The sequence below is a fragment of the Podarcis melisellensis genome, assembly GCF_964234715.1.
Source record: "Podarcis melisellensis genome assembly, chromosome: 2".
NCBI classification, from domain to species: Eukaryota; Metazoa; Chordata; class Lepidosauria; order Squamata; family Lacertidae; genus Podarcis; species Podarcis melisellensis.
The window spans coordinates 10,596,564-10,615,022 of record NC_138529.1 but is presented as its reverse complement, the minus strand read 5'-3'; the positions used below and the strand labels follow the sequence as shown (position 1 = coordinate 10,615,022).

Below are 18,459 nucleotides of genomic sequence, written 5' to 3'. Positions count from 1 at the left end.
GAAATGTGGCCTGGAATGGGCTGCCACAGCTGCTTGGGACTCGTTTGGCTGAGCTGAAACTGGCTGATCCGAGGCTGGTGAAAGTTGAAAAAGGTGTCCTTCCTGTTCAGCTCAGCTACCTTACCTGGCAATCCAGTGTAGAACACTATTTTAAAGGCTGGTTTTCCCTTGGCCAGGGACACGGGTGGCGCTGTGGGTTAAACCACAGATCCTAGGACTTGCCGATCAGAAGATTGGCAGTTCGAATCCCCGCGATGGGGTAAGCTCCCGTTGCTTGGTCCCTGCTCCTGCCAACCTAGCAGTTCGAAAGCATGTCAAAGTGCAAGTAGATAAATAGGTACTGCTCCGGCGGGAAGGTAAACGGCGTTTCCGTGCACTGCTCTGGTTCGCCAGAAGCGGCTTAGTCATGCTGGCCACATGACCCGGAAGCTGTACGTCGCCTCCCTTGGCCAATAAAGTAAGATGAGCGCTTCAACCCCAGAGTTGGCCACGACTGGACCTAATGGTCAGGGGTCCCTTTACCTTTACCTCCGCCAGGTTTAGGCAGAGAGGGCTGCTGCTGAACACACTGTGGATCTGATGCAACATTACTTGAATTGCCATTCAAATGGTATGCGTGTGTTTTGTGATTGATTATGTGGGCTGGGGCTGACCTGCCGTCCACCCCCAATACTTTATTCAAGTTGGCACCCCTTGCGAGTCCAGTCTGAGGTCACTCCTCGCCCTAGCGGGAGATGCGCCGGGCATTCAACCTGGTACGTTTTGAGCGCAAAGGGCGCAAATTGAAGCACTCCCCGCAATTCTTTTCAGCTCCAGAACTGGAGCTCGCGTGCAGATCCTTAGACACAAACGGCTTTCTTGATTTCAGCAGCCCAATCTAAGGAGTAGGGGGAGGGAGCTTTTACTTGTTGCTGCTCGAGACACCGATGAAGAGCTGGGGGAAAAGTCCTTGTTGATCATCTACCACTACAAACCACCCGGAGATCATCCCCATCTACAGTACTTTCTGCCCGTCCCTGAAAAAAATCCACCCTAGTCCGCTCCCCTGAAAAAAAACAAAACCAAAAACCCCCGGCACCGCCCCGCCCCAACTTCCTGGACTCGACGCTGCATCTCCAGTTCCACCGAATCGAAAGCGGCCGCTGTGCGGAAGCAGCAGCGCTGTTGCAGCCCGCCTTTCCGCGCGCCCTCTGCTGCTCGCGTCACTAGGAAGGGGATTTCCCTTTGTGGTCCTTTGTCTTTGTGGTCCTTTGTCTTGGAGAAGTGTGTGTGTTTGTGTGTGTGTGTGTGTGTGTGTGTTTTTCTCTGGACTGGGCACCCGCTCTTTCCATGGCGGCTGCGAGAGAGCGGTTGCTGCAGATCCTCGATGATCTGACGGACGAAGAGCTCCGCAAATTCGTTTTCTACCTGGAATCCATCCCGGACCGATCTGTCCGAATCCCTCGACGGAAGCTGGAGAAAGTCTCGCCGGTCGAGCTAGCTGAGCTGCTTGCGCGGTATTTCCCCGGGAAAGAATTGGAAGTCGCCGCCCACGCGCTGGGAAAGATACCCAGGAAGGATCTTCTGCGGAACCTCCTACGCGACGTAGCCGGGGGCGATCGCCCGAGCGGAAGGGGGACCCCTGCCATGGAAGCCCCGGTAGACCTCGTGGAAGCAGCTCCAGGTGAGTACTGTACAGGTGGGCACAGCCCGAACCCACAGGGAGAGCTCGGAGCAGGGAGGGGGTAGAAGTTTTGCTGTCTAGGACAGGGGTGCCAACTTGAATAAAATATTGGGGAGGGCGGGTTAGGCCACCCCCCCACCGCACCCCACATAATCGATCATATGACATGGTGCACACTAACTATTTGAATGTGCTTCAACTTTGAGAGGGCCCGGCCCCCTCAAATGTTTTATTGGGGGGAGTTGGCTCCTATGGTCCAGGACTCCCATTTTGTCTAGGGCAGGGGAAGAGAAACTGTTGGCTTCCCCCTCCCCATGTTTGTGGGACTGTTGCTCTCTTGGCTATGCTGGGTGGGGCAGATGGGAATTGAAGTCCAGCAACAGCTGCACAAGGAACTTCCAGGAAAGTTCAGAGTATGCTTCACAGCAAGGAAAACTACTCACACACATACGTACAGAGGCAGACACTGTGCTCCAGTGTGGACCTAGTCAGGTAGCATGCAATTTTGCACTGGATTTTCTTCCGTTATCAAATTATTGCACTGGATCTGGCGGGAATTGCAGGTTGCTGCTTGGATAAAGAGGACGTTTTGTAGATGTAAATAAATAGAGACTCAAGTAGCATCATATCCACATTAAACTCCGGTGCAGATGAACCCATTCCCTCTCTCCTGGGATTTTGGTTTCCAACTGGGCAGGAAGTGGAAGGGTGGGGGGAGGGAAAGGATATTCCATCTGGAGCAGGTTTTGAGGTGTGCGCTTTGCCTGTACCCCTCATCTCTTCCTGGAACGTTCCTCAAATGCCCTGGGCGCACACTTGCTCCAGCACCCATACAGATAAAAAAAATTTCTGGTGTCCAACTTACCGTATTTTTCGCCCCATAGGGCGCACCATCCCATAGGGTGCACCTCGTTTTTTTGGCGGGGAGGGAATAAAGAAAAAAAATTATTCCCCCCCCCCCGGACAGGCTGCTATCCGCAAGCCCAGGCTTGCGGGTATCTGCCAAAAGCCCGGGGCGTGCTGCTCAGCGCACCCCAGGCTTCGGGATGCAGGCTGCTATCCGCAAGCCTGGGGAGACCGGCGTGACTTCCCATCAGTCTCCCCAGGCTTGCGGATATCTGCCCAAAGCCCGGGGCGTGCTGCACTCCCCAGGTTTCGGGCTGCAGGCTACTGTCCGCAAGCCTTGGGAGCCGGCGGGAACTCCCGCGGGCTCCCAAGTCTTGCAGATAGCTTCCTGAAGCCTGGAGAGGGAGAGGGGTCAGTGCGCACCGACCCCTCTCGCTCTCCATGCTTCAGCGAAAGCCTGCATTTGCCCCATAGGATGCACACACATTTCCCTTTCATTTTTGGAGAGGGGAAAGTGCATCCTATAGGGCGAAAAATACAGTAAATCTACGACTCAGCCCCAGACCAGGATGAGTGGGTGAGCTTCCACAACAGGTCTGAACCCTCACTAGAAATTCCAGCTCATATTATCAGGCAGGGATCCTGCACCTTTAACAGCTGCACAACAAGCAGGAATCCACATGGGATAACCTTTCTGACATGGGAAGAACTTCACAGGTTCATTTCGGCTTGTGGTGCAGCTTTTAAAGTAGGAGGGGACCCTTCCAGATGGTGCTGGAGTTCATTTCCCATCAGCGCCAGGCAGCATGGCACAATGGTCAGGGTGTTGGGAGTTGCAGCCTAACAATAATCTGAAGGGCAGCAGATACTGTATTTTTCGCTCCATAACACGCACCTGACCCTAAGATGCACCTAGTTTTTAGAGGGGGAATGCAAGGGGGGGATACTTTAAAGGGAGCGCTGAGCAGAGCCTGTATGCTTCCCAGGCTTTGCTCAGTGCTCCCTTTCACAAGCCGCATGGAGCGTGTGTGCGATGCTTGCAGGCTTTTCCCCAAAGAGGGAGAGGGGCAGCCCATCACTGGGCTTGCAGACTTTTGCGTGAGGTGGGGGAAGGGACAGAGCGCAGCTAAGCCAGAAGCTGGAACAATGAGAGGGAGCGCTGCACAGCGATCCCTCTCGCTGTTCTGGCTTTTGGGATAGCTGCGCAGCCTGCATTTGCTTCATTAGACGCACACACATTTCCCCTTACTTTTTAGGAGGGAAAAGTGCGTCTTATAGAGCGAAAAATACGGTACCTTATCTTAAAGGTTCGTAAAGCGTTTTCCTCACCTAGCCACTAGCTTGTATCTTGCTTGTTATTTGTTTTGTTATAAACATCTAAATACCCAGAGGAATACACAATATTAAGCAAAGAATAAAAAGGAGGCGTTGTTAAAAGCCACAGCAAAAATCTCAGTTCGGAAGCGTGGAATTCATCCTCAGGCAAATCATTTTTAGCAAGCGTGCGAGGAGTCCCATCTTGCCAATGAAGCGAACATAAGTCACCATGTTAGCTCTTCCTTCCTTCCCGCTATTTTGCAGTGCAACCCAATCAGGTCTCGCAGCAGCAGCTCATGAAACTAGCCAGAAAGTTGGGCAGGAAATGGAAGACGATTGCCATCGAGTTCCTGAGGGTGGAAAATTCACGCTTGGAGCAGATCGAAGAGGAGAATCACAAGGATATGGTCATGCAAGCTTTCTACATGCTTTGGGAATGGAGGAACCGTGAGGGAAGGAAGGCAACTGCAGCCAATTTATACCTTATTCTCGACCAGGATGGAGTGAATCTTGACCATGACGCATATGCGTTCCTGAGAGAGAGTGCCTGAAAGAGTTCTTGAAAGGCAGAAGACCAACTAACAGTCCAGCAACTCAGGCTCTCCAGATACTTTTCCCAATGCAAGTGAACACAGATTATAATGATTTATGTTGAATGATGTTTACACTCATATGACTGAGCTGTGCGGGGTGTGTGTTTGAAATTAGCCAAGGGCCAGGCACATTTTGCACCTGTCTATTGGCCACTTGCAGGGACGTGGGTGGCACTGTGGGTTAAACCACAGAGCCTAGGACTTGCCAATCAGAAGGTTGGTGGTTTGAATCCCCGTGATGTGGTGAGCTCCCGTTGCTCGGTCCCTGCTCCTGCCCACCTAAGCAGTTTGAAAGCACGTCAAGTGCAAGTGGATAAATAGGTACCACTCCGGCGGGAAGGTAAATGGTGTTTCCATGTGCTGCTCTGGTTCGCTAGAAGCGGCTTAGTCATGCTGGCCACATGACCCGGAAGCTGTCTGCGGACAAACACCAGCTTCCTCAGCCTATAGAGCGAGATGAGTGCGCAACCCCAGAGTCGTCCGCGACTGGACCTAACGGTCAGGGGTACCTTTAGCTTTACCTATTGGCCACTTGCAACCAAGTGGCAATACCTGGGCGCCAGGATGGCACCTGCCATCACCACCTGATGCCTGGGGATCATTGGATCTTGACTGTTTTCACACATTAATACCCCATCCTGTAGAATTCTATCAGTTATATTTTATCTGCTCATTCTATATTAATTCCAGGAACCAAAATACTTTTCCCGTGCAGCCTGAACAGGAGCAGTGAACAACTTTACAGCTAACTGTTGTAACTTGTCTTCACTTACCCTGTCCCACTGCCCTGGTCACAGTTGTGAAGAATATTTTTGCGTTATGAATGGCCCCTGTCACCATTGAGAAAAAGAGGTCGGAATAGGCCAATATAGATGTGGACTGTCCCTGGATCAAGTGACTTTTCTTCCTTAAGGTCTCTTAACCTAGCTCAAGGTTCTCATCTGAACCAGCCAGATGCTTAACTGATATTCAATCATAGTCAGTGCATCCTTTGAAAAATAAGACTTTAGAGCTGTCTTGCCCCCAAAATGGCAACTAGACACTCTGTTTTGGCAACTCTAACCCTGATTTAAGGAGCCATTTGGCACCTAGCTTATATATTTGAATTTCTAACACTGGTTCTGGTGCACAATAGTGGTAGACACCTTGCTGAGTGAGCACAGCTGCCAAGCCACCTGGGGAGATTCCCACAGAACTGAACAACCACCCCTCTTTTTTCAAAAGATAGCCAGTGTGGTGTAGTGGTTAAGAGCAGTGGACTCGCAATCTGGTGAACCGGGTTCGATTCCCCGCTCCTCCACATGCAGCTGCTGGGTGACCTTGGGCCAGTCACACTTCTCTGAAGTCTCTCAGCCCCACTCACCTCACAGAGTGTTTGTTGTGGGGGAGGAAGGGAAAGGAGAATATTAGCCGCTTTGAGACTCCTTAAAGGGAGTGAAAGGCGGAATATCAAATCCAAACTCCTCTTCTTCTTCTTGAGGGACTTCTCTAAGAATGGAACCTCTCTGGAGGACAATTCCATTATAATACTTCTGAAAGTGCAACAAACACCCTGGCTGCCATTATACCAGGTCATCCTTATGAAGGAGCTTATTTTAATATGTGCTGGAAGCCACCCAGAGTGGCTAGGGCATGGATAGGCAAACTAAGGCCCAGGGGCCGGATCCGGCCCAATCACCTTGTAAATCTGGTCCGCGGACAGACCGGGAATCAGCGTGTTTTTACATGAGTGAAATGTGTCCTTTTATTTAAAATGCATCTCTGGGTTATTTGTGGGGCCTGCCTGGTGTTTTTACATGAGTAGAATACGTGCTTTTATTTAAAATTCATCTCTGGGTTATTTGTGGAGCACAGAAATTGCTACATTTCCCCAAAAAAATATAGTCTGGCCCCCCACAAGGTCTGAGGGACAGTGGACTGGCCCCCTGCTGAAAACGTTTGCTGATCCCTGGGCTAGGGAAACCCAGTGAGATGAGCAGGGTATAAATAATAAAATTATTATCATCATAGAGCAATCAAACAGATCTTTAACTGAGCCAGTGTGGTGTTAGTGGTTAGAGTGTCAGAGTAGGGCCTGTGTGACCAGAGTTCGAATCTCCACTCAGCCACGAAGCTCATCTTGGGCTCAGTCACTGCCCCTCAGCCTAACCTACCTCACAGGGTTGTTGTGGGGCTTAAATGAGATGGGGGGCGGGGGGAGAACCATGTACACCACTTTGAGCTCCTTGGAGGAAAAGTGTGGCTATAAATGCAATAAACTCAGCTTAAGGGGCTGGTGTTGTTATCTCAGAGCTCTTCTAAGGGCCTAGTCTTGCAAATTTGTTATTCTCAATGGCAGGTCTTCTGACCTGCTTCAGATAAAGATGGCCTGGGGACATGGTACGAGCACAGAACCAGGAGAATAAGCCATGGCAAGGCAACCATCTTCACACCAGGGATACAGGAAAACAGCCTCAAGATGGTGTTTGCTGGCACTACAATTTTTATGGGACGGGGCTCTAAACTGTGTTAAGGTGTGGGTTCTGTGGCCCCTCTGGTAGAAACATTTTGGGTCTCTGTATTGTATGTATTTTCTTTTTCAGATGCGGTGACAATAGTTCTGAGTTGCAACAAGATATATCGTCACCTGAGTTAGGTGTCTTCTTTTTAGTCATTTCTCCTTTTTTTCTTTTTTTTTGCAATGGAATATTCACTAGCCGACATTGTTATGCTATTAATAAATAAATAAATAAAGACTGAGCTACTTACCTTTCCTCCCAAACCTTCCTCTGCTGGATCCCTCTCCACGGCTGTCAACAATGTTGACCTCATTAACCCCGTTAACATACAGAGTTAATGCTCCACCACACCTCAGAACACGACAAAACACTTATCATCCCACCAACAATTATTCAAAAGAAACACCCCACCGTGACTCCTAGTGGCTCAAGAAGCTGGTACAGTGGTACCTCGGGTTAAGTACTTAATTCATTCCGGAGGTCCGTTCTTAACCTGAAACTGTTCTTAACCTGAAGCACCACTTTAGCTAATGGGGCCTCCTGCTGCTGCCGTGCTGCCAGAACACGATTTCTGTTCTCATCCTGAAGCAAAGTTTTCAACCTGAAGCACTATTTCTGGGTTAGCGGAGTCTGTAACCTGAAGCGTATGTAACCTGAGGTACCACTGTATTGAGTATTCTGGAAGGCCAGCAGGTTGTTAGCTTTCTACAAAAATAGCACAAAACTTGGCACAAAACATGGGCACTGGTCCCACAAAGATGCAATAGTGTTGGTTTTTCTGAGCGTCGATGGGCTGTTTAGGAAGAGATTATAAGGAGAGAAATAGCACTAACGTGGCTGTTTAATAAACAGAGAGCCACTAATTAACCAATCCTGTTCAAAACTTAATGTTCAAGTGAACAAACTGCTGCCCTATAATGAAAGAAATGGCAGCTGGATCCAAAAAATATGGAACCATTCCAGGAAAACAGGGCATCTGAGAGCCTTTGCTCATTCCTGGCCTTGAAAGCTGGCAAAAGGGGTGAGGAAGTTGCGTTATACCAAAGGTTAAGACCATGGGCTGTGTTTAAATCAATGGATTCTCCGGACATATCCAGAATGCTGCTGTCTCTAGCAGTGTCTGAGCGGAAATCGTTGTTTGGGCAGAAATCCGGATGTATGGCAGCCCATGTATGGTAGTGCCAAAAAAAGCTCGACAATTTTTCTGTCCAGATTTTCACTGTTTGAAATATGGCACCGCTAATCTAAAGTCACATTCATTAATTTCAACTTGTGAGAATGGACTCAGCTACATTAGTCAAAATATGTGTTATAAACATGCAACACCAGATGGCGCTGGAGAGCAAAAAAAATTCTGTGCAGATTTTTACATAGCGTTTCTTTTTCTTTTGTTATAACGATTTAATTTCTACTTATTTATAACATTTTTCCCTGTGCGTAGATGCACCCTATGACTAAGGTTGGACCCAACCCTGCCTGCTCATCTAGCCTGGCAATATCTACTGTGGGTGGCTGTGGCTCGCTTCAGAGTCTCAGGCAGACACACACACCCCCCGCACCACTTCCTGGTTCTATTTTTAAACAGGAGACACCAGGGGCATTCTGCAGGCCAAGCGGAATTTGTCTTGGACCTCAAGCTGAAATTTAGGCGTGTGTTGATTTCTTACTGTTTGATAAGTTTCCCAGCTTGTATTGTACGTCCATCAGACCCAAATGCAACACTGAGTTTAGGCTGGAAGCTCCTCGGAGGCAGGGACCTCTGTTTTTCTTTATCAAACTCTACAAGATCACCGAGGGTGCTCCATGAAGCAAAGCAAAAAAGCATTGCTTTGTGGTTGTGGGTTTTTTTATTTAAAAAAAACACTAGAAAAAGAGGAATGAAAACAATTTTTAATCAAATTCTTGTTTTAAAAGAGAAAGCAAGGTTTGTGCAAGCAGGCCAGAGAACGGGTCTTTGGGGTCTTTTGTTGTTCTGCAGTGGGCCTTGAAGGCTGACTGTTGCTTCCTCCTCCATGTCTCACCTTCCACTTCCATAAGCTCCTTGCAGCAGCCTCGGCTGTTCCCCTTTCTGAAGAAGGAAGGCCCGGTGGCGTTCCAGATATCATTGATGTTTATGTGAAGAGGGATGAGGTGAGAATGGGGGAAAGCGAGCTGGAGGCCCTGGCAAGTTGCAGCTTCAGCTGCTTCTTGTAAGGTTTGCAGAGGGAGGCGGTGGAGAAAGAAAACCGAAGGCTCCTGGATTTCAGGTGTAAAGTCCCACCTGCATTGCCAGAGGGTCCAGAGAAGTGGGCCACAGAGCTGCTACAGGTCTCTTCCGAGCCTCTCGATCTCGTCAAGGAAGAAGTCCAAGTCCTCTCGGGTGACTGCAGGGTTAGTCACCACCTGGCGGAAGAAGTTGACTCTGTTGCCAAGTGGCTGGTAGCTCACCATCATGGACCCTTTCTTCATCATTCGCTCCTTGATCATAGGAGCCACCTAAACCCGGGCAAAGAAGGAACCCAGTTTCAGAGTTTGGTTGGACACTGGGACGCAGCACCCACCCAACCCAGTTTAGAAGAATGAGCACATGCAGAATGAGCACATGCACAATATCCACGGCCTCCTGTCAGAGTGGACCATTTCCTTTACAGCAGCGGTTCTCAACCTGTGGGTCCCCAGATGTTGTTGGACTACAACTCCCATCATCACTGAGCTCTGGCCTATCTGTCTATGGGTGATGGGAGTTGTAGTTCAACAACATCTGGGGACCCACAGGTTGAGAAAGGCTGCACAGGAGTCTCAACACTCCCAGTACATTTCCGAGCACAATTCAAAGTGTTGATGCTGACCTTTAAAGCCCTAAATGGCCTCGGCCCAGTATATCTGAAGGAGTGTCCCCACCCCCACCCCCATCGTTCAGCCCGGACACTAAGCTGCAGCTCCAAGAGTCTTCTGGCAGTTCCCTCACTGCAAGAAGTGGGGTTACAGGGAACCAGGCAGAGGGCCTTTTGGTTGTGGTGCCCTCCCTGTGGCGTGCCCTTACATCAGATGTCAAGGAAATAAACAACTACAGTCATACCTCGGGTTGAATGCGCTTCGGTTGAGCGCGTTCCAGTTGCGCTCCGTGGCAACCCAGAAATAACGGAGCGCGATACTTCCAGGTTTTGCCGCTTGCGCATGCGCAGACGCTCAAAATGGTGTCACGCACATGCACAGAAGCAGCGAAAAGCGGCGCACGTGTGTGCAGATGTGCCGTCACTAGTTACGTTTGCTTTTAGATGGGGACAGGGCTCCAGAACGGATCCCGTTCGTATCCAGAGGTACCACTGTATCTGACTTTTAGAAGACACCTGAAGGCAGCCCTGTTTAGGGAAGTTTTTAATGTTTGGTGTTTTTAATATTCTGTTGGGAGCTGCCCAGAGTGGTTGGGGAAACCAGCCAGATGGGCGGGGTATAAATACATTATTATTATTATTATTATTATTATTATTATTATTATTATTATTACCTTGCCCAATCTCAGACAGTAATCTGTGCATCCCTCCTTCCCGCGTAGGCTGGGAGGCACGTACCAAAAGCACAGATTGATGAATTCCGGCTAAAAGAAAAGAAGAACAAGACATCTTAAGGGAAGTGTTCAGGACTATATTTCTCCTACACACCCATCCCCTGTGAAGCGCGACGTTCTGGGGGCCCTGGTTTATATTTCTATAGCATACACCCCCTATCTGCAGGGGTGCATCTTTATCCTGTCAATCATCAGGTGCCTTGAGAGTTCAAGCCAGGCTCAGGGTGACCTTGGATCTTACTGCTGCAAAGCGCAAAAATTATAGATAGAAGTGACCTGTTTTATAAGGTTTAGATCTCCGTGCTTGGTGGCACAGGATGCCCATTGTCTGGCAGGTGGGCATGTTTCACCGAAAACACCAAAGAAAGATGCCAAGGATCAAATTTGTTTGACAGCTTTGGTGGTTGATTGCAGGTGAGGAATCAGCCTGCAGCTCCGAGTGAAGAGTGTGTGCTTTGCATGCGGAGTGCTCTGAGTTCAGTTCCTGCCTTCTCCAAAATAACCTCAATGAGGACTAGTAAAGGTCCCCCACAAAGACAGCCACACTGCTTAAGGGCTTGAGGAATCATTGGTCCAACATTACAAACGACACCTTTATAGGTGTTGTCGTTGTTTAGTCATTACCAACTCTTCATGACCCCATGGACCAGAGCACACCAGGCACTCCTGTCTTCCACTGCCTCCTGCAGTTTGGTCAAACTCATGTTGGGAGCTTCGAGAACACTGTCCAACCATCTCGTCCTCTGTCGTCCCCTTCTCCTGGTGCCCTCCATCTTTCCCAACATCAGGGTCTTTTCCAGGGAGTCTTCTCTTCTCATGAGGTGACCAAAGTATTGGAGTTTCAGCTTCACGAAAGCTGTCCTTCCAGTGAGCACTCAGGGCTGATTTCCTTCAGAATGGATAGGTTTGATCTTCTTGCAGTCCATGGGACTCTCAAGACTCTCCTCCAGCACCAGAATTCAAAAGCATCAATTCTTCAGCGATCAGCCTTCTTTATGGTCCTGCTCTCACTTCCATACATCACTACTGGGAAAACCACAGCTTTAACTATACGGACCATTGTTGGCAAGGTGATGTCTCTGCTTTTTAAGATGCTGCCTAGGTTTGTCATTGCTTCATAGGTGTAAGACTAATCAAAGAATAGTGAAAGTCTCAGCAAGCCTACGGGCGCCCTATTGTGTCCTAGGGTTGAGCCCTACCACCGAATACAGATTCTGAGACTGAGGCCTGTCGAGTCCTGGAGCTCAGGCACTTCTTACCTCTATCACCAGCTGAAAGCCTTCTCTCTTCTTGATCTCATCAGCCAGGTACCTAGCGGAGGGAAGAAGGAGAAGGCCAGGAAACTGGGATGAGTTCTGTAACATTCACCTGCTGGCACATAGGCAATGGAGGTGTCATCCCGATCCCCTCGGCTTTGAGAAAGGACAAGCTGAAAGAGAGACCACCCACCCCGCTCCCACCCTTACCCCGCGAGGTGCACCTGGTCATGGCGAAGGCCCTGTCGACTCTCTGCTGTAAACCCCTGGTGCCATTGGCCTTCCACATCAGCCACAGCTTGAAGCAGTCGACTTTGCGGCCACACTGGATTGTCTGGTCCCCCCTGTCGTAAGTCCTGTTGTAGAACTTGTCCGTCTGGAATAGGTAAGTGGCTTCAGCGCAGTGGCATCTCTGCAGCAGGCCCTGCCAGGGAGGAGAAGCCAAAACAGAATTAAAAAAAAACAAAATATGTTCCTACGTTCTATTGCAACATATTCCTGCCTTTCCCCACCCGGTCCATTAAAATGGCTTTTGATCATTCTCTAGAGGCCCTTCTTCGCATGTCTCTTCCATTAGAGGCCCAGAAGGCATCAACATGAGAGCAGGGACTTTTCCGTGTTGGCACCCTGCTTGTGGAATGCTCTCCCCAGGGAGGCTTGCCTGGTGCCTTCATTACATATCTTTAGCTGCTAGTCAAAAACATTCCTCTTCTCTCAGGCCTTTGGGTACTTAAATAGTCTATGGTCTTTTTTTAAAAAATTGTTCGTTATTATGGTATGTCATTTGTGTTTCTATAGTGTAAACTGCCCCGCGATCTTCGTATGAAGGGCAGGATTGATATTAAATAAATAAATAAATAAATAAATAAATAAATAGTGTGGCTTTCAACCACAGTTAAGGTAAGAAATACACAGGATAAAACCATGCGATTTTTTTTAAAAAAAGAAAGATCAGGAGACTGAAGAACTTTTGGGACTGGAGCAAGACCAGGCTTCCACAGGGAAAAACAACAACCACAATATAGGACACACTTCCACAACCTTGGGCACTCCAGATGTTTTGGACTCCAAATCCCATCATCCACAGTCAGCATCATGTTTTGGAGTACAGTTCCCACCAGCCCTAGCCAGTAACATGCGGATGATGGGAATCGTAGTCCAAAACACCTGGAGGCCACCGGGTTGGGGAAAGCTGGTTGATGGAGACAGCTGTTTCTCCGCATCCCAGCTAAGTGCAGTTCGAAAGTGGAGAGGACACAAAGGGAAGTGTCTCCACAGCAGATCTCAAGGACTGCCTCGCCCCTTATGAGCTGGGCTACTCTTAATAATAATAATAATAATAATAATTTTTTATTTGAATCCTGCCGTCCCCAGCCGAGGCTGGGCTCAGTGTGGCTAACATCACAAAAACAACACAATATGCATAAAAACAGACATCAATTAATTCTCTTTGAGAAGTCCTGGTCTGGAGGTGGAAGTGGGACCTTGCAAATCTGAGAGACAAACATCAAGCCTGCATGGGCCAATGAGAGCTCACTGAGACGGGTAGGACTAGGGCCATGTGTAGTCAAGAATTCCCCCCCCCCCCCAAAAAAAAATATCTGTCTGAATCTAAGCTCCAATTTATTTTTTAAGTGTCTATCCCTTATTATTGCAAATGGTTGTTTCAGAGTCAGGGGGCAGCTGGGGACTGTTTGCCTTAGTCAGAGGGCGGGGGGTTTGGGATTCTTCTGCATAGCTCCCCCCTTGCGATAGCTAGCAGAAGCACAATAAATTCAGCACAACCAATAAGCAAATATATGCAAATCTGTATATATCTTTGCATAGCGTACATACACACAGACCTCACCTTGACTTTTGGGTAGAGGCAGGAGTGGAAAGGGCCACATTTCCTTGGGGGTGATCTGTCAAGTTCTCACAAGCTGGTTGTGAGTGGGGGGTCAAAATGAGTGGTGTGTGGGGCCACAGACCAAAGTGTGGCATGCAATCCACTGGGAGCAGTCAAATACAACATTCTTTGTTTTCCTAGAGTGGACATGCAAGGGGCTGTTGGTCCAGCCAGTCAAACTTCCTGTTACACCTGGCTGGAGCATCCTTCCTTGCACGTGACTAGTGGGTGGGCGTGACCTTTCCAGACCAGGTAAAAGGACAAGGCATGCTGCCACTCCCTCTCTTCCTCCATCTTCCTTTCGTCCTGCGAACTTCCTGGACTGAACTGCTGGCTGCCAGCCAAGCAGTCCCCCAGGTCATCTCCCTTATGGGGTGAACCTTTTTGTATATGTTTGTAACTTTAAGCCTAAAGCCTGCCTTCAGGGATCACACTGTGCCCTGCCTGATCGTGAGTCAACTTTCTTTTTATTGCTTATTGTCAGGGAACTGCCATCGGAGCTAGAGGCGGAGGGAAGGCTACAGAGGGATGCCGGAGAGGGTCCCAGTAGGGAGAGAGGCAGCCCATCTGCTGGGGAAGGAAATCAGCGTAACACCAGTGGAGAAGGGGGGCAGATGGGGGAATCGGAGAGGAGGCTCCAGGACTCCTCGCCGGAGACCAGCGGGGAGAGCACGGGTCCTCCGCTGCCCACACCGTCCCTGCGCAGAAAACTTCCGCACAGGGAGAGTAGGAGGAGACTCGGCGTCAAAGAACTTCTTTGCTGGAAGAAGTTCAAGAAACGCCCACTGACGGATTCTGCCAGCGATTGAGACAGCCACAAAGTGAAGGGCTGTCCAGACAGAAAGGGTTCAACCAGGTAACCTAGCCAGGAGTGGCAGCAACTTACGCACAAGCAACCCCTAGAACCATTACACTTATGAATAAGACTGTGGTGTCTTTATTCTTTTAGGATTCTTTTAGGATTCAAGAGGTCTTACCAGGAAATATTAGAACACTTTTCAATCTGGACAAGCCAGATTGAATTGCTTTTTGCCCGCAGACTGTCTCGCCAGAGTGGTGCATGCTCTAGTTATCTCTCGCTTGGACTACTGAAATGAGCTCTGTGTTGGGCTACCTTTGAAGGTGACCCAGAAACTACAACTAATCCAGAATGTGGCAGCTAGACTGGTGACCGAGACCACATAACACCTTGAAAGACCTACATTGGCTCCCAGTACATTTCCGAGCACAATTCAAAGTGTTGGTGCTGACCTTTAAAGGCCTAAACGGCCTTGGTCCAGTATACCTGAAGGAGCGTCTCCACCCCCATCATTCTGTCCAGACACTGAGATCCAGCGCCGAGGGCCTCCTGGCAGTTCCCTCGCTGCGAGAAGCCAAGTTACAGGGAACCAGGCAGAGGGCCTTCTCGGTAGTGGCCCTCTGCCTGTGGAACGCCCTCCCACCAGATGTCAAAGAGAAAAACAACTACCAGACTTTTAGAAGACATCTGAAGGTACCCTGTTTAGGGAAGCTTTTGATGTTTAATAGACTACTGTATTTTAATATTTTGTTGGAAGCCGCCCAGAGTGGCAGGGTATAAATAATAAATTGTTGTTTTGTTGTTGTTGTTGTTGTTGTTGTTGTTGTTGTTATGAAACTCACATGAATTTGCAACCAGTTTCCTGCTGTGTGAAGGGGGAATGCACTCTGCTAAGCAAAGGAACTTGCTAGCACAAGTTAGGAAGGATATTAATAAATATCCTCTCCTGCCACCTTCTGTTGTTGATAAGCAGTATCCAGTGCACAGCGGAATGATGAGAAGTATGAGCCAACATGCTCTATACTACTTTATTTACAGTTCAAAGCTGGTATGTTACAGAAAAACATTTTCCCTCTGCCGGAGCAGAGAAAGCGACATCTCTCCTCTAAAGCACAGAGAGAATCACACAAACTGAAACTGCAAAGAGCAGGGAAAAACAGGAAACCAGTATACGTCACATCCAGTCTCCCGTTCCCGTGGGAAAACCTCCAACAGTACAGACTGTGTGGAATGTAAACACCTGTCTTGTGACAAGCACTTCTGCTGCTCAGTGAGGGAAGCAGAAACCAACATCCTCCCCCTTTCTGTGAACATCACTGGGCAGCGTGTTCGTACAATATCAGTACAAACCCAACTTCTGCACATAGGTACAGTGTTGATCCTTTGATACAATCTTGGACAATACATCAGCAGGAATTTCATTACCTGGCATATAGGACACCGTTACGAGTCCCTTCTGAATACGTTCCCTAGCATGTTGCACCTTCAATTGCAAGTGCTTCGTGCTTTGCTTACAACCTTCAGAATTCAGCAAAGCCAAACATGCTTTGTTGTCCTGGTAAACCTGGATTGGACATTTGACAGGAATTTTCATGTCTTTGCACAATTGTAACAACCATTCACAATCTTTAAGTGAATAAGACAGTGCATTCAGTTCAGCTTCACAAGTACTTAAGCTAACTGTTGTTTGCTTCTTGCATGACCAATCAAATAGACCCTGATTGTACTTATAGCAAACTCCAGACGTACTTTTCCTGTCTGTAGTGTCACTTCCAAAACTTGCATCTGCAAATATCTCAAGACCACCAGACTTCTGAATGTTAAATCTCAGTCTGTAATGCATAGTGCCTTTCAAATACCGCGCTATGCGTTTCAGAGCTTTCCAATCCTTAACAGTAGGATTGTTGACTTGTCTGCTTAGCAAATTACAGCTAACAGCAATGTCTGGTCTTGAACATCTGGCAATGAAGTTTAGCTTGCCTAGCACACTTCTGTACAGTGTAGTGTCAGAAAATGCTTCTTCAGTGTCATCTACCTGATAACCTGTTATCATCGGTGTGTCCACAGGGTTAGCGTCCATCAGGTTTAGTTTGCTTAACACATCAGCAATTTTCCGTGACTGGTGTACTAGAATGTTACCATCTTGATCTCTCTCTATTTCCAGAGATAGGTAGTTGTTTACCTCACCAAGATCTTTCATGTCAAAGTGCTCTTTCAGTTGAGCTAGGGCGTTATTGTACATTGTGACATCTTTCCAAAAGAATAAAAGATCATCAACATAAAACAAACAATAGTTTCTCTTGCCCCTCCTCTTTGACAAATACACATGGATCAGCTTTCCCTTGCTTAAAACCTAGAGAAAACAATACTTCAGTGAGTTTTGTGTGCCAACACCGTGCACTTTGTTTGAGACCATAAATTGACTTTTTCAGAGCACAAACAAATCCCTGTTTTACCTGTACGCCATCAGGTGGAAGCATATAAAGTGATTCATTTAGAGATCCGTACAGAAAAGCTGTATTCACATCATGGTGACTAATGTGTAGATTTTCCTCTGCAGCTAGCTTGAGCATAAGCCTAATGCTCTCATACCTCACTGTGGGTGAGTAGGTCTCGTGATAGTCTTCACCTGGTACCTGAGCAAATCCTCTGGCTACCAATCTGGCTTTGTGTCTGACTATCTTGCCATTTTGATCAGTCTTCGCTTTGAAGACCCATTTGCTTCCAAGCAATTTCATTCCTGGAACTACTGGAACAAGGTCCCATGTTTTGTTCCTTTCCAAGGAATCAAGCTCAGCCTTCATGGCATTTAACCATGGCTCAGCTTCCTTTGAATCCAAATCCTGGATTTCTTGGAAACTTGAAGGTTCAAAAACCTTCTTGGAGCTTTTAACAGCTGTCACTGCTATGTTAGCAAACTCATCAGCAAATCTCTTTGGAGGTCTGCCTTTTGTGGCTCTCTGTGACCTACGAATTAGCCTTAAGTCTTCAACACTTTCCTCTTCCTTCTTAGGAGAAAAGTGACCTATTGTGAACAATGGTTCCTCCAATTCCTGATCAGAGCTTTCAGAGGGTCGCATAGAGGCTTTCGCACTCTTGAAATCCTCTGAATCATCTGATTCAGTTTCAGACTCAGAATCAGAACCTTCATCAGTGGGTGTGGGTTGTTGTGGTTGCTTTTGCTGTTGACTATCCTCAGTCTCATCACTGTCATCAGGATAACATTGGAAAATTCCCACATTCTCCCCCCACTTGGCATTGTACTCAACACTTCTTGTGAGCTTAATTTCCTTAGAGTCAGTCATCATTATTCTGTAAGAGCCTTTCTGATAACCTAGAAAGATACCATGCAATCCACGCTTGTCTAACTTTGAGTGTTGTGGTGAGTGAACCCACATGTCCGAACCAAAAATTTTCATGTGTTTGATGTATGGCTTCTTGCCAAACATCTTCTCATAGGGGGTACAACCAATCGCTGAAGATAACCTGCGATTATAACTGTAAGTGAAACATGAGAGAGCTTCGGCCCAATAACTCTCTGGAAGATTTGCATCATGCAGCAAGGTTTTTAACCCTTGAAGCAATGTTTGATTTGCTCGTTCCGCAAGCCCATTCTGCCATGGCGAGCGAGGACTAGACAAATCGTGTTGAATTCCTTTCTCAGCCAGAAAAGCTTCAAACTGCTGAGAAGTGAACTCTCCCCCCCGGTCGGTGAAAAGAATCTTAATCTTCTTACCATGCACATTTCCCAACCAAGCACAGAATTCCTTGAACCTAGGAAAAGCCTCTGATTTCTGCTTGAGATTGTACACAAAAATATACCTGGAAAATGCATCAATAAGAACCATGAAGTACCTATTCCCACCCAAAGAGGGCGCTAGTGGTCCAACCAAATCAGCATGAATAATTTGGTATGGTTCTGTAGCTTGCCTACTAGACACCTTACCTTTCGCAGCCATTTTCACTTTGTTTGCTGCGCATGCCTTGCACTTCATGTGGTACCTGCAGGGTTTAATAGTCATACCTTCAACCAAGGCAGGCATTTTAGATAC

The 18,459-nt window shown here is 47.9% G+C and overlaps 2 protein-coding genes across 5 annotated transcripts in view; one reads left to right on the top strand and one right to left on the bottom strand.

Annotated features, from left to right (window-relative positions):
* Positions 1-1,252: 1,252 nt before the first annotated feature.
* LOC309362965 (THO complex subunit 1-like) lies at positions 1,253-4,550 on the top strand. Its single transcript, XM_081899020.1, has 2 exons — positions 1,253-1,663; positions 4,091-4,550. The coding sequence occupies exons 1-2, from the start codon at positions 1,330-1,332 to the stop codon at positions 4,375-4,377; spliced, it is 621 nt and encodes a 206-aa protein (XP_081755146.1). The 5' UTR covers positions 1,253-1,329; the 3' UTR covers positions 4,378-4,550.
* Positions 4,551-8,812: 4,262 nt separating this feature from the next.
* CSAD (cysteine sulfinic acid decarboxylase) overlaps positions 8,813-18,459 on the bottom strand; it is a 32,580-nt gene continuing 22,933 nt past the window's right edge. For all 4 annotated transcript variants that reach the window (XM_081898751.1, XM_081898753.1, XM_081898750.1 and 1 more), the window contains exons 12-15: positions 11,945-12,144; positions 11,724-11,775; positions 10,405-10,494; positions 8,813-9,392 (exon numbers count right to left, since the gene is read on the bottom strand). In XM_081898751.1, coding sequence (XP_081754877.1) covers positions 9,219-9,392; positions 10,405-10,494; positions 11,724-11,775; positions 11,945-12,144 — 516 coding nt within the window. In that variant the 3' untranslated portion in view covers positions 8,813-9,218. The remainder of the gene's footprint in view (positions 9,393-10,404; positions 10,495-11,723; positions 11,776-11,944; positions 12,145-18,459) is intronic.